This window comes from Lupinus angustifolius, chromosome LG16 (assembly GCF_001865875.1).
Source record: "Lupinus angustifolius cultivar Tanjil chromosome LG16, LupAngTanjil_v1.0, whole genome shotgun sequence".
Lineage (NCBI taxonomy): Eukaryota > Viridiplantae > Streptophyta > Magnoliopsida > Fabales > Fabaceae > Lupinus > Lupinus angustifolius.
In genome coordinates, this window is record NC_032024.1 from 8,773,781 (window position 1) to 8,789,449 (window position 15,669).

General features: G+C 31.3%; 1 protein-coding gene across 1 annotated transcript; it reads right to left on the reverse strand.

The window, feature by feature from the left end:
• Window positions 6,503–13,502, reverse strand: LOC109329791 (delta-1-pyrroline-5-carboxylate synthase-like). The gene is made up of 20 exons (XM_019563613.1): window positions 13,410–13,502; window positions 13,148–13,219; window positions 12,504–12,607; window positions 12,323–12,425; window positions 12,061–12,222; window positions 11,112–11,389; window positions 10,242–10,392; window positions 9,965–10,129; window positions 9,808–9,885; window positions 9,417–9,506; window positions 9,099–9,185; window positions 8,908–8,994; window positions 8,710–8,806; window positions 8,500–8,603; window positions 8,339–8,414; window positions 8,017–8,167; window positions 7,809–7,877; window positions 7,529–7,595; window positions 7,376–7,446; window positions 6,503–6,756 (listed from the first exon to the last, which is right to left on the reverse strand). The coding sequence occupies exons 1-20, from the start codon at window positions 13,467–13,469 to the stop codon at window positions 6,681–6,683; spliced, it is 2,148 nt and encodes a 715-aa protein (XP_019419158.1). The 5' UTR covers window positions 13,470–13,502; the 3' UTR covers window positions 6,503–6,680.

Sequence of the window (15,669 nt, forward strand, 5' to 3'; positions counted from 1 at the left end):
AACTACTTCACTCCATCCATTTCAAAATTTCCCCTTTTCTCACGATCCATCCATATTCAATCTCTCCATTTCTCCACTATCTTCTCCATTTTTTTCTTCCTCAAACTTATTTCTTCATCATTCATTCTTCTTCCTCAAAAAAATTTCTTCATCCAAATTATCACTATTTCTTACTAACAAGGTAACATTTTTACTGGACAAGGTAACATTTTTTTACTCATTACACCTTACTTCAAACTTGTTGGTCTTACTCAGTCTGTTTTGTTTTTTCAAGAAGAGGAAGCCATGGGAATCTTGAGAAAGGAAAAATAAAAAAAACATTTTTTGTTTGTTTTTTGTTTTCCTGAAAGGATCCCTTAGGGGATTTGGTTTGGCAAACCTATCAAAGTGGTTAAATAAATGGAAATGGAGAAAAGGGTGAAGCGTGATTAAGTTAAAGTGCAAGGGTGTTATTGATTTAAAAGAAAAGTGGTTAAGAAGATGTCAAGAGGATGAGGAGATTTTCAAATCCTTTTTTCCTTTCCCTTTTAAAACCTTATAATAAATTTATCATTATGGAATCTAACAATATCCATCACAACCAACAAGATCAACCTCCTCATCCTAAGACCTCATCTTTATATGGATCACTTGGTGGTGGTAGCCATTCTTAGACCCCAAATATTACTTTATAAGTCTCTTATTATACTTTATTGAATACGTTATCTAGTTTTTACATTATGTGTATGAGTTGATTTCTTTACTTTACTATTGCTAATGTTTGTTTCTACTTTTGCTTAAATCTCATGCTATCAATATATGACCTCTTATGTGTTTCAGTCGGTTGTCTTTTGCTTACAACCAGTTCATAAAGTAACTAATGCATTAAAGGTATACTTGGTTTAATTGATAACATATATAAAGGTAGATTTGAGACGTTTTTGTACATATATATGCGGAGAATAGATTCAAAGGATCAAGGCCAATAACTCTGGTATTAATCACAGAGAAGCATTTAATCCTGCTGCAAAGAATGTAAGGACCAAATTAAATATCTGTATATAAATAAATAAATATGTATACTCACTTGATATAACTTAATGAGTGGAAAATATTTCATTTTTAGTTGGCACATTTTCCTCATATTCATTTTGGAATGATGTTGGAGAGTAGCAATAATCATATATATGAAGGTTTATTTGATTATATTAAGGTCTCTGATAAGCATTTGATGTGGATGTTGTTGAACAAATAAAGGATATATACTCCATCATTTCTCACTGCTTAAGTTTAATTTCAGCCTATCAATTAAACAATGTCCCAAGTTGTAAAGAGTTTTAAGGACAATTAACTATTTTAATTTGTTATCATTATCACTGGATAATGTCATTTTGTGATAATGTCAAGCCATAATTTCAAAGCATACATTTTGTGATAATAACATTTTTATTGGGTTTAATTTCAAATTTGGGAATTGCTTAAGTAAGAACTTAGATTTGAAAATACAGCCACCCATAGAGGGAGACATGGATCTTAAGGTATTTTCCAACATTTCCTGTATGCATTCTTCCTTCTCATTATTCTAACTTTCTATTTATTTTCAGTCATCTTTTCATTTTGCCTCCACAATCGGGTTAGTTAACTCTAATTATAATACAATCTTCAACATATTATTTAGTTTTGTTCAATATTCAATCTAATATTTAGATAAATGTAACTATTGTGGCGTTTGGGTTTCTAACTTCCCTTGATCTCTTTGCAAATGATTCTACGAGACAACATGAATTTGCAATTGCATATACTTCTTGCTTCATCAGAGACAACACGATTTTGAATTTAGAAAGTCTTTTCATGAACAAAGGCATATATAATTCCTACATAAAAAAACACAAATGGAATAGAATGATGTTAGGTTCCATTTCCATTATTTGGATAGTTGAAGATAGGATAAAATGGAACCGAATAAATGTTCTTCAATTTCTGGCTCTAAGATGACATTATTATGTGAAGACTGATATTGTTTCTTCTTTTGATGTCATAGACTATTATCTGACATATCAAGATGGGAGGCTAAGGTTCAGAGGCTTGAAGGACAATTGCAAGTCAAAGACATGAAGATAATGAGTGTTACTAGAACACCGAGGATGTGCTTCAAAATATGTTTTTGAGAAGTTTAAACAATTTTTTGATCTTATGTAAAAGAAAAAAATTTGTAACTATTTTTGCCACAAGCACACAACTTCTTTTGTTACAAATTTATGCAATTAGATTTAATTTAATTCTTTATAAGATTTCATTCTTGTGATTGTTGTAGTTGTCTAGGAAGCTAAAAATATTGTAGCTCTCAAGTCCCAAATTGAGAAGTTGCAACAAGAGCGAGATGAATTTCAAAGAATGGTTATCGGTAACCAGGTTAGAAAGTGAATCTACTTTGCTTAATTATTGCTAGGTGATGTTGCAAAACACCAACTTCAAATTGGATGAACCCTGACTCATGTCAATGTGACTATGAATTCTTCCAAAGCAAGTAAGGACTTAATAATGCATGAGCTGAAAAAGAAGGAAAATGAATGCATAAAGTTGCAGTTATAATATCTTTTGATTTTTTTATTTTTCTTATCTAAAGGAGATGGGTATTAAGGTGATTGGTGCTTTATTGCTAGGGACTTAACTTTATTGTTGAATTATTGCTAGACCATGCAAGGTAATAGTTTTTGAAATAAGCTCATGTGTTCTACTTGTAAGAGAAGTTAAATCAAGTGTTGATGGAGAAGAATGAATCAAGGTCAGACATGGAGATGATGAATTTTCTATGATGAGCATATCATTTTGTGCCATGTGATTTTTTTTTTTAAAATTATGTCATTTCATTTCCCTCAACAATGACAGTTTATGCATGTGTTCATTGATATTGCCAAATTTTAAAATCAATTCTTTTAGTGAAAGAATAAACATGAGTGAATGTAGAGATGTAGATTTTAGTTTTGCATCTAAGGTTTGAATTACAACAAATAACTCAGTGGATTGTATTCTATAATAATAAGAGACAAAGTAATATTTGGCTAAATGTAGATAAACTTCACGTGATTAATGAGTGAGATATTATCGATAAAGTTGAGGTAGCTCTCAATATATTAGGAGATGTAGGACTTCAATAATTTTTTATATCATAAAAGAAATTAACTTTTGTTATTGGCTTTGGAGACAATGGTGAAAATAAGATATGAAGAATGCAATAATGTTTACTAAAGTAAAGGAAGATGTACTTACTAATTTAGAGTGTGTTGGAATAATAAATTTTAACTTTGAGATATTAAATTTGACGTTAAACTTCATAAAAAAATTACATTAGATTGAAAGGTTATGCCATTATGAGATTATGATATTCTTTTTAATTTTTTTTGGTGGTGTAGTTTTATATTTTCATGTTTACGTAGTTGTTTATGATTTAGTGATAATTTTGAAATGAATTACAAGATCAATTTTTCTTCTTCCTCTCAATCTCATGTGAGCAAAATGTCAGTGTTTGATTACTAATCTTGATTGTGTATGTTCAAATCATAAGTACTTATCTTTTAAATAAAACATAATTGATAGGTTTTTAATGGATATGTTTGGGGTATAATGTATATAAAGTTATTATGGGTGTCCTTTTATTATTATTTTGGGAAAAGTTAAATAAATGTGCACATTGCAGAAAATAGATATCCATCCATTAAAAAAATTGTGCATTTTGTACTAGACACATACGTCCATTATAATATCACTCACAAAAACTCTCAATATAAAGCTAAAAGCAAATAATTGTGTAGTTATTATGAAAATAGAGCTTCAATGAAGGATGTTTCTAACAAAGATGTTTATTATAAGTTTCTATATTTTAGTTAGTTTTATTATTTTATTAGTTTGTATGTCTACTTATTCTATGGTTGTCTACCTAACTAAAGATTTCTTCAAAATAATTATTCAGCTTTTATATCATGCTCCAATGGAAAAAGACTATGAAGAAAAATCATTCTAACCTTATGCAATGTAAAAAAATTCAAAACTTATAGGAAATTCATGATATTAAAATAGCTAGACCAAAATCATTACTAGATATGGTAAAGGCTATGTGTGACCCTATGCTAGAAGGATAAATGATCGAAGAATAAAAAACAAAGTTTCAGTATATTTTTATTGCAAGGCTAAAAAATTTAAAATGCACGATTTACTTGTACTATATCTATTTTAGTGACTTTACAAGCAAATAATGTTATTGAAGAATTTAGACCATTGTGAATGATTATGTAATGGTACATGATTGGTTGTTATTAAAATGACAAATCATGTATTTGAAACATGTATCATGTTATGAAAAAAACGTTGGGAATATCATACATATTTATCAAATATCAATGTCTTTATCCCAATCTTTATGATCTTTCAAGCTTATCGGATGACAATTCCTTATCATTGTTTCCTATGTTATGACAATCAATAAATATCAAGGTCAATCATTAAAAAATGTGGGGTTATATTTAACTATATCAACGTTTATTCATGGTCAATTGTATATAGCTATTTTAAGAGTTCAAAGCAAAAAGATTGAAGATATTGATACACGATAAGAATGATCAACCACTAAAGACAACAATAAAAATGATTTATAAATATGTTTTTGAGAAGAGAATAAATTGTTTCCTCGTACTAGGAGATAACTTATTTCCTTCGATTCATTCAGCATTTGACATGTGTCTTATATTTTCTTTTATTTTTATTTTAAAATGAAAAGTCCTCAAATGAAGGGAAATATGACACATGTCAAACACTGAATGAATTTAAGAAGATAAGTATCTTCTGATATAATGAGATATTTATTCTCTTTCGATATTCTACAACTTATTTTATAATGTGTTATAAACTTTTCTCCATAACAAATATTTATTTATTTAATATAATACATTCAACAACATCTCATTTAACAACTCTATATCAACAATAAAATACATAAAAATCATTTTCTCCATAATATTTTATTAACAAATTATGTTATTATTCTTTAATTAAATTCATGTAAAATACATTACCACTCGTGCGAATGTACGGATATCCTATTATTTTGGTGACCAGTATAGATAAGAGAAATTGGGACAATTTATTTTTATTGTGTTGCAATTTATGGTTTGATGAACTGATAAATGAGTGTGTTGCTTAAGATCAAATATTTAGCAATAAAACTTATTTAATAAGCTTATAATTAAACTGAAGAATGTATTTTTTCTTTAATCCTCCTCGATCATCACCACCATTATCCCTTATTACCTAGCTCGACAATCAAAAAGTAGAAGTTCTTGATTTTGTGAGAATTATAATTATTGAATTTTTAATACATAACAAAACTAATCTAAATTATTTAACTAGTGTCTTGGGTAAGCTTTTATTGCTATAACTATTGAATTAAAATTTGTATGTTATATTTCTCATTCACACGACCATCCCATCAAATTATGCTCGAAAAGAACCACCAAATTATTTGCCAACACTCATTTTATCTCTACTATAATAAAGGCAAACTTGTGAAAGGTTGAAAAATCTTCCTTGACCAAATGCACTACATTTAAAGAGTTTGTATGTGCATGCCAACTTATAGCATTCAACCATAGAAGGAATTTTGTGCACAATTGGGAATTATAAATGTGGAGATTTTTGGGTAATCCCCACCCAACTTGACAACGAAGACTTAGTTCATAACTTATCTCTTCTTATGCAGCATATCTGGAATTTTAAGTACTGATTATGCAGCCAAATATTACAAATTTAGGAGTGGCTTAATCAATGGCTAGAGAGTCTGGTCTTTTTTATTACAGGACTAAGTTAATATTACATTTTAAACTTACACTTAAAAAAATTGAAGAAAACATCTATAAGGTATTTCATCTTTATCTGATAGTCAAAAGATTATATTAACAACTATTTCTAAGTTGTAGGTAGATATGATCAAATTATCTTACTTTGTCAAGATATCAATCTTATCAAAAGTATATTAGTTGTCTTTTTGACAATTTTTATATAGATGTGTTACCATTTAACCAACTTTTAAGTCCTATAGATAAGCGAACTTGTAAACCATAAAACTAGCATGAATTAAAACAATGTCTGGCTGTAATTTGGAATAAAAACTTAACAAAGAATATATAAAGAACAAGCACCACCTAAATAGTATTTGAATTAAGGTGATAAGCCAACTCATTTACAAGATGTAATCTTTGATTTTAATGTGAAGATTAGTGATCCTCTTGAGTTTGAGAGCACATCCGCTATAACAAAAATTATATCATTTTACCAACAATGTATGAGTCTACTAGTGTAAGACCATACTAGATCCCCAGAATGATCAAAAGGTTAATGATTCAATTATTGAGAGCAACACTTGTTAGAATGGACAAGACTTGAGACTGTCCACGCCCCAACAAACATTTAACTAAACAAACAATCAATTTCCTAACATTAGGGAGGAAACAATTTTTGTGTAACACCAGCATGAATGGAAAAGCAGCAACAGATAACATAAATGAGCCTCTATAAAAATGAACAATTTTAGTTCCACACTCAAGACACATGAAAAAGTGAAAGAAAATAAATCACAACCTAGTCACATTCCTTGCCTCCACTCCCTTCATGATGAGTGAGGTGGGTTTTTACTAACAAAAAGCTACAAATCAAGTAGCAAGGTCTTTGTGAGTATAGTTAACTGCTTTGTCACCATCTACTACTTGTCCACTCCCTTTGAGAATCCTGCACACATAAATAAATCAGTAGTTCCAATATCAGTTATAAACAATGTTCATTATAAGTCAGAGTATCACTAACCAAGAAAAATTGTAGACGGAATGATTAAGAAAGACTTGGAGATCATGTTTTGTCAATGAACATGATTTATGATAGAGCATTATGATGTTGTTTGATTCATGTAGTCGAACCCACTTAGTGAGATAAAGGCTTGGTTGTCCTTGTAGTATATGTTTTGGAGGGGAATGAAGAGAAATGGAAGGCTTCATTAGTCATCTTGTAAGTGTGTTTTGTGGCTCTAGAGTCTTCATTTTTCTTTCATTCCCTTCTAAAATCCAACTCAGAAACGGACCATAAGGGACTGATTCTTTAGGATTCTCAAAAAGGGTTTCAATTAAAACATCCTTGGCCGAACCTTTTTCTGAGAAGCTGACTAAAAGCTGAATTTCAGTAATTTTCTTCACAAACGTTTTAGTAAAGTCCAACCAAACAAACATATAATTATCATAAGTGATTTTTAAAGAAAAAAGCCTATACAAAAGGGTCAAGATGAAACTGAAAGTTTAATAGGAAATTAAAAGGTTTTACTGTTTCTAAAGTATTATAATGATCAATTAGTTTATACCATCTGGTTGTTAACAATCCATCAACTCCTACTGGACCCCGAGCATGAATCCTACTTGTACTTATTCCAACCTGTAAAGGTCATAAGAGAATTATGAATTAAATCAACAACATTAGCATACAAGATCGATATAAAATGTAAACAAGATGATACCTCTGCGCCTAGTCCAAATCGTGCCCCATCACTGAACCTTGTACTAGCATTGTGAAAAACAGCAGCACTGCAATACATAGCAAACATTATTTACATAACTGCTACTGTAAGTCAAGCCGGGGTCTTGGTAAGCTGTTAATTGTTTAAGTAAAAGGACTATTCAGGGTTTCCTAATACACAACTTAGACAAATACAACTAAGGTACATCAAATAATGAAATGCTGCAAAGTCAATAATATGATAAGAAAACAAGAAAAAAACATAATACTTTATATATTACCTGTCTACTTGGCGTAGAAAGGCATCAGCTGCTTCTCGATCTTCTGTGACGATGGTATCAGTATGCCCACTGCCAAAATGGAGAAAAGGTGACACATGTTAAGCCCAATGCATTTGATGGATGTTATTCAAAATGGAGCAGAGAGGAGATGAATGGAAGGAAAATATTTTTCAACGTATTTCTTCACAACAAATAAAGAGTGACATGCCTTCCATGAAGATTTATATGATCAATAGCTGCACGCAAATCATCCACAATTTCAACAGTGCAAGCTAATGAACTGTACTCATGATGAAGTGAACTTGCTTGTGGAATATTTAACAGAGAACTTGCCTTGGGTCCACCATACAAGGTAACACCTACATAAATTTTAAATCAGCTAACCATTCCAGAAACCTTAAAAGAGACACTTAAGATTCAGTACAATAAATAGTTCATTTAACTTTAAGAAACCATTCTTCAATTTTGAAGAGATGCATATCAAATAGTTCTACAGTCTTGAAAGAGGAACTGTCTGCTAGAAGTCGTACCTTCTGTCCGCAGGTCAACAATAATATCATTCAGCCAACCTTTATCTACTAAGTCCTTGTGAACGAGAAGTGTTTCCTGAAAGTTGAAAGACGAGTAACACGTTAAACATGGCAGTTAACTGGCATAACAAGCATACACTGTCACCCAGTACATAAATTACCATTGCATTGCAGCCTGCGGGATAATCTAGTTTTGCATCCAGTACAATCCGCCTTGCCATCTCCGTATTGGCAAATTTATCAACGTAGACATGACAGATTCCATCTGGTTTGGTCATCACAGGAATTATTATGATAGCCACTGTAAAATTCTTTTAACAAAAGGGTTTACTATAACATAGCATTGCTTATATTAAGCATAAAAGTCTTACCAGCATGACCCAGAACAGGAATCTTGGTAGAACTCTTGATCTGAGAGACAAGTTTGTTGCTACCTCTTGGAATCACCAGATCAATTACATCATCCAGCTGAAAGATAAATAGCATCCAGTTTCCAGCATTAGCTAAAGGAGCCAATCTTCAAAGTGCACAAGTTTATAAATCAGAAAATAATCTTGACTGTTATTCACCTTAAGAAGCTCCGGAATTTCTGCCCTAGATGTCACAAGTCCAATAAGTTTTCCACCAACATTATCTGGTATGGCTTCAGTAATTACCTACAATTTCAGAGATGATAAATTCCTCAAAAAAAGGTTTATTAAGGACTGCCAAACCAGTTGTACTTTTTAAAATGAAAATTATAATTTAATTTGAAACGAACTTGGTGCAAAATTGCATTTGATCGCTTAGCCTCCTTGCCTCCTTTCAAGAGAAGCCCATTCCCACTTCGGATCGCCAAGGAAGCTATCTGTTCAAATGATATGAAGGCACTAAGAAACAACAACAATAACAACCAAGCCCTAATCCCACTAGGTGGGCCACGGGTTTAAAAAGCAAATAAATACAAAAAGTCTAGACACTTTTGAAATCTAAATAAGTCCATGTGATATATAAAGCAATCAGGAGGGAGAGAAAAGAGATGGTTAGAACTTAGAAGTTGAGAAATGAAAGGGAAAAAATATGAAAATGTTTAATATACCTGTACAAGTGCATCAGGGCGAGACTCAAAAACAATTAAGAGAACTCCTAAAGGAGATGAAGTTTTCTCTAAAATTAGTCCATCTGCAAGCTAAATAAGGGTAGCTGTCAGAACTCTGAATTACTAACATAGATCAATAATTATCATAAAAAATTCAGTACAACCAAGAGTCCACGTAAAAACATGTTCAAAATAAGATAAACAACAAACTTTATGACCAATATAACAAATGTTATTTTCCTATTTATTAGTAAGATGTGAAACTAGAATGTGTTCAAAATACAAGAAGAAGGAGGAGGAGGAGGAGGAGGAGGGAAAGTGATTCTACTTATACAGTCACCTCAGTTACTGGTTTTTAAAACTACCATGACTAGAATAAAGTTTCCATTACCTCAGTTCGTTTTAACACTCGACCAATTGGATCTTCCATGTTTGCAATAATTCGTATGTTGCTGGCAAGGCTTGCAATCTGCCGATCATCATAGTTAGTCATCAGAAATTTGTCACTTTGTTAAAATATAAATAAACTATTCTTTAGGTTGTCTTGCCTTCCCAGGCTTTAAACCCAGCCTAGCAACCAAGGATTTTTCATATCCTTCTTGTTGCGCAGCAGCAATATCAGCTTCATTTTCAATCTTGATTTCTTTTTCACGTGCTTCCAGCGCATCAGCTATTTTTAGCAAAACTTGTTTCCTTTCATCTGAAGACAAGGCCTGTGAAGTAAGATCATGAAATTAGAATGTTGAACTAGGATTGGAATGCAGACAGCTCAATAATACCCATGACACATCACACACTTAGTAAGTGTAAAATTATAAAAGAGACCTGAAGCCGTCTAGAACAGTCCCTAGCTGCAACTGCCATCTCCCGTGCATCAACCTCTTTTACTGGAGCGAACTTATGTGCATCTTTATGGAAGAGGGTTCCAATACGTTGTCCTCGGATGACTTTAGTGAGATTTTCAGCCGCATAACCACTAAAAGGAGAAAAAGGAAATGTTGCAGAAGGAAGGAAATATGGATTTACAAAAGATGAGAATCAGAGAGTATAGTAGGTAGCATAATCAATGGATTTCATTATGTTCTTGGAATTAAAATTCCGATCTAATATTTCAATGTTGGAAGACGGGGAATAAGTTCACGAGTGGTCTTCACAATCTGTGTACATGCACACATGTTTTCATTTAAATTTACTGACTAAACATCCTGCAGACAAGAAGTCATCCCAAGTGAAAAATAGAAGAATAAATAAACAGACAACCGCATGCAAATTAAACAGATAATAATTTTTTATTTCGATTTTTCAAAATTGCTTGTGGTTTAGTGAAAATAGTAAGTTCACATTTCATTGCCTAAGAGGGTGAGCCTTGGCACAGCATAAGGTTGTTTGCCTTGTAACCTAGAGGTCATGAGTTCAAATCTTGGAAACAGCCTCTTCACTTACGAGAGAGGTTGCGTACATCTACCCTCCCTAGGGCCCATTAGGTGAGAGCCTCTTGCATTGGGCCGCACTTTTTTTTTAACATGTCATTGACTAATTTAATGCTCCTAAATGAAAATGGCAGACTGAAAAATGCTTTAATAAAACATAAAAGGGATATAAATAGCCTTTAACAATGTTGCTTCCGAAAATTACAGAAACAAAACAACAGTCTTAAGTATTAATCGTTGTCAGCAACATAGTATAATAGCACACCTAGTAATAATAACAGGAATGCCAGCGTCAGCTGCATGAATAGAAGCTTTTACTTTGGCGGTCATTCCACCTCTTCCCACCCTAGATTTATCTCCAAAAGTAATTTCATTTTGATGCTTTTCCTTAATGTATGTATGAATAAGCTTTGACTGTGGGTCACTTGGAGGGCCACTATAAAGACCGTCTACATCACTCAACAAAATAAGAAGATCAGCCTTTAACTCCAAGGCCAACAAAGCTGATAAACTGTCATTATCCCAGAATATGCCAGAAGAATCCTGCAGAAAATGAGTTGATGACACCTTAAGCATTTAAATAGTTTGATATGGAAATAATAGGTAATCAGGTCAGGAAGCACACTCCACACTCAACTTTCAAGTTAGAAAGACACAAGTCAAAGCTCAAACAAAATTCAAGTGGAGAATGTTGATCACCAAACCTTACCAACCAAATAAAAAAAGGCTAATTGGAAAGAGGAGGTGAAATAATGCTAACCTACAAGTATATTACTTTTATTCTTTAGTTTACTCACACACCTGACTTGTTTTTGGCTAAATGAAGAACTAAAACCCCCATCATATAAGCCAAGTTTAATAGAACAGTTTGACCAAATGTCGAGACTACTTGACAGGCAAGGAAAGAACTTACTGAAGGATAAAAAAGAGTCATTTTCACTTCAAATAGGGTGTGTTAGACTTATGGACAAAATACTAAATAAGTTTTTACCACACAGATCAGTCTAAAGAAAAACTTGGCTGCCGAATCAATATTTGTCTAACACATAAACTTCAGAAAATTATGAAGGGGAAATAAATATAATTATAGATTCTATTTCTTGTTAGCATAAGCCTAGATTGTGTCACCTACAAATACAGTTAAACTTATAGCAACATCAGCTCCAGGATTAAGTTCAGCTTTGTTAACAAATCAGACGAGTAGAATAACAAACCTCATATGGAGCTTTCCTAGTACTGACTGCATCGTTTTCATTGAATACAGGGATAACTTTTAGCGATAACAATGATTTCACGGTTTCACTGAGTTGTTTCCTAAAATCTTTGTCTCTAAAATCATTGTCCGTCACAAGAAGCTGAGCACATGTCATATCCAGCTGCAGAATAGTAGACAACAAAATAAACTCACAAATAGGAACTGTCTTGAAAATTAGATAATACCCGAAATGAAATGGCATTAGCGCTAGGTGTAATTACCTGACTAAACACAGTATCATAAAGAGCCATAAGGCTGCTTTGTCCAACAGCAGCACATGCCTTGCCATCAAGTTCAACTTGTGGCTTCTGAAGGTCAGCAAAGCTGTAAACAGCAGTTAATAAATTAATATTATTTCAACCAAATTCAAAAAAAGAAAAAGAAAAAAAATCTTGTTGTTACCTGCTGTTAAGTAACTTCCTATATCTGAGCCTTTGGCGGCCAAGGCCAACAGCACCGGACGACACCAAAATAATCTCATACCCCAAAGTGTTCAGTTCCTTAATCTAACATCATTTCATTCACAATCACAATAAAACCAATTCAAAATCTCATTTTTATTTCTCAAAAAACAAGACAAATGCACCATTAAAACAATTCCATTATTTGTAGAACTATACTCTAACTCGACACATGTAGGCCCGTTTGATTTGCAAAATAAATTCATCTTTTCATTGTCTACAATTATTGATAATTATAATAGTGACATCATATTTTCATTTTTTTCTTACTAATTACAAATGTGACCTGTGTTTTCATCTCTTCCAAATGAAAACACGAAGTCACTATTATAATTATCAATAATCTAGAATCCAGTCATCAATAGTAATAATAGAACATGAAAAGGGGAAAACATTTTGGCAAAAACGTTAGTTCATAAATATCTTGCATATGCATATGAAGTGGACCTCAAATATGTGATACCTCAATATTCACATCACTCACATCAATTTATGATATCTTCTATAATGGTGGTCAACGCAGTTCTACATTAAAGAAAAAACACAACATTTTCCAAAGTGAAAGATAGAAGGGAGAGAAGGTACCTGCTCACAGAGTACCCCTAATTTTCCAACAGATAACCTTCCATCTTGTCGTGTGACAACAGCAGTACCAACCTTAAAAACAATCAAATCAGAATAAACCAATGTCAGTAATCTAAATTTGTCAGTGTTTTAAATTATACTCCACAACCGCAATATTACGGCTTTGCAGCCGCCGGCCGCATTTTCCCGTAATTACAGTAACTGCAATCGCAATTTAAAACACGAAAGATTGCATTGGATAAAGGAGAGAAGGAGAAGAAACCTTGATGATGATGCGTTTGACATCTTTGAGAAAAGCACGAGAAGGATCCATGTTATCCATTTTGCAACACAATGAGTGCGGCGTCGGAAGATAAAACCTCAACACAAAGAGAGAGAGAGAGAGAGAGAGAGAGAGAGAGAGAATTGAAGGCTACAAGTACAGCAAAGCAAAGCAGAGCAGGCAGAAACGGTGGCTGTGCAAAGTTTAGTTTACTCTCTATCTATTATTATCCCACGGACACGCACATAGAAAACAGATTAAAGAAAATTGTAGATTTTGTCTCCATTCTAAGGCCTAAAATAAAATGATCTTCAAATATAGGGAAAATACATTTTCCTACCCTTCCTAAACTTTTATGGGTTAGTGAATATTGATATTGAAATGACATCATCACTAAAATACAAATTTGATTGAGAATAAGATAAATAAATTTTAAATTTAAAGTGATTAATAAAATAATATTTGTACATATATAAAATAAATTATCAATTATCTAGTAATTCAAATTAAAGGGAAATGTACGTTTAAGTTAGTATTGATATTAATTCAATTATCTAAAAATATTTTATAACATCTACTTACAAAAAACATAAAATTTGAATTATTTTATACATTTTTCTATAATGTCTTATTTGGTTCTATTGAAAATGAAAGGAAAGAAAAGGAGGGAAGAGAAAATAGATGAATTTGGATGTTCTCCCTCCTTTGGTTAGCAACTAAAATTTTAGGTGAGTCCAACAAAAATCATTTCCACCCCAACTTAGAGAGAAAATGGTGAGAAATCTACCATCAAAGTAAAATTACAATCTTATTCATAAAGAATCATGGATGAGATATTATAGTATACATACACAATCGTGATAAATTGAGTTGCCTTGAAATTTGTGTTAATAATTTTTCAATTAATTAATTTTAATATAATATATTTTTATACATCACTACTTATAAAAGTATTTAATTTTAAGATAAATGTAAATATTTGTATGTTATTTTTGTATCTTTTTAATTGTGGATATTTGTGTCATTTTGTCTTATCACATGTTTTCTTTCCTCTCTTCTTTCTCTTTTTCTTTCTTATCAAACAACTAAAAATCATTCTACTTTCAACTATTTTTCTTTCCTTCAATTTTCATTCCAAGTTTTCTTTCCTCTTATTTTCTTTCCTAAGTGTAAAATATATCAATCATATAGTCAAATTAGTTATTTTTTATTATTTAGATAAAAAACTATTTTGATTTCTATCCACAACATTAAATTACATTTTCACTTTTTTGGGAATTGGTACGTATGTAGATTTACAGTGACTAGTAATCACTCAAACCTAAATAAAATGGCAATTTGTTTTCAAAGGTTAGGTAGGGTGTCTGATTTTTTTTTATAGTAATAAAAAAATAAATGACCTATGGTCCTTTTATAGACTTTTTTTTATTAATATGATTAATTTTATCATATGTATCAATAATTACATGCATTTATAAAATTGTTCTTATTATTATCTTATAAGTTTTTTCTTAAATACATTACATGCTAATTAATTAGAATATTTTGGTAAAAGAAAATGATTAATATACATTTTTAAAAGAATTTATATAAAGAAAGAAGCAAAAATAGTTAAACATACTAGTATATCCACTTTTAAGTTTATTCCAGAAAAGTTTAAAGCTTATCAAATTAAATTCTTGCCTGTGATGTAACCAAATGAAATTTTTGCCCATGCCATTCTTTCATATGGTATATATCTTCCATAAATGGTAATAAATTAATAAATACCCACTTATGATTAATCAACCATTTCCTTCTTTATCCACCACATATATAATATATAATGTGACACACCTTTTAATGTAATCACATTTTTCCTTAAATATAATCTTTTATGACAAAATTAAGTCTCTCTGTATATGAATCGGATTGTTGTCACATTTTTTCTATTTTTTCTTTCACCTTATGAATCATATATGAAGTAGTGGAATAGAAGATATGATCTCCAAGACATGCAACTTCATACGTATAAGGTGCAATAATTTCACAAAGAAAAAATCACCATCTACCCTTCAAATATGTGATGGATCCTCTCTAATACAACCTTTTGGTACCAGAATGGATAAGGATCTACTGTATATATTTATCACAATATGACTTTTTCTATTTTTACTTTATTGGGATTGATTCAAGACTTAGAAATAACAAATCTTTATTCAACTTAAACATGAGGAAAAAAGAAGATTTAATATTTTATTTTATTAAAAATTAAATTATT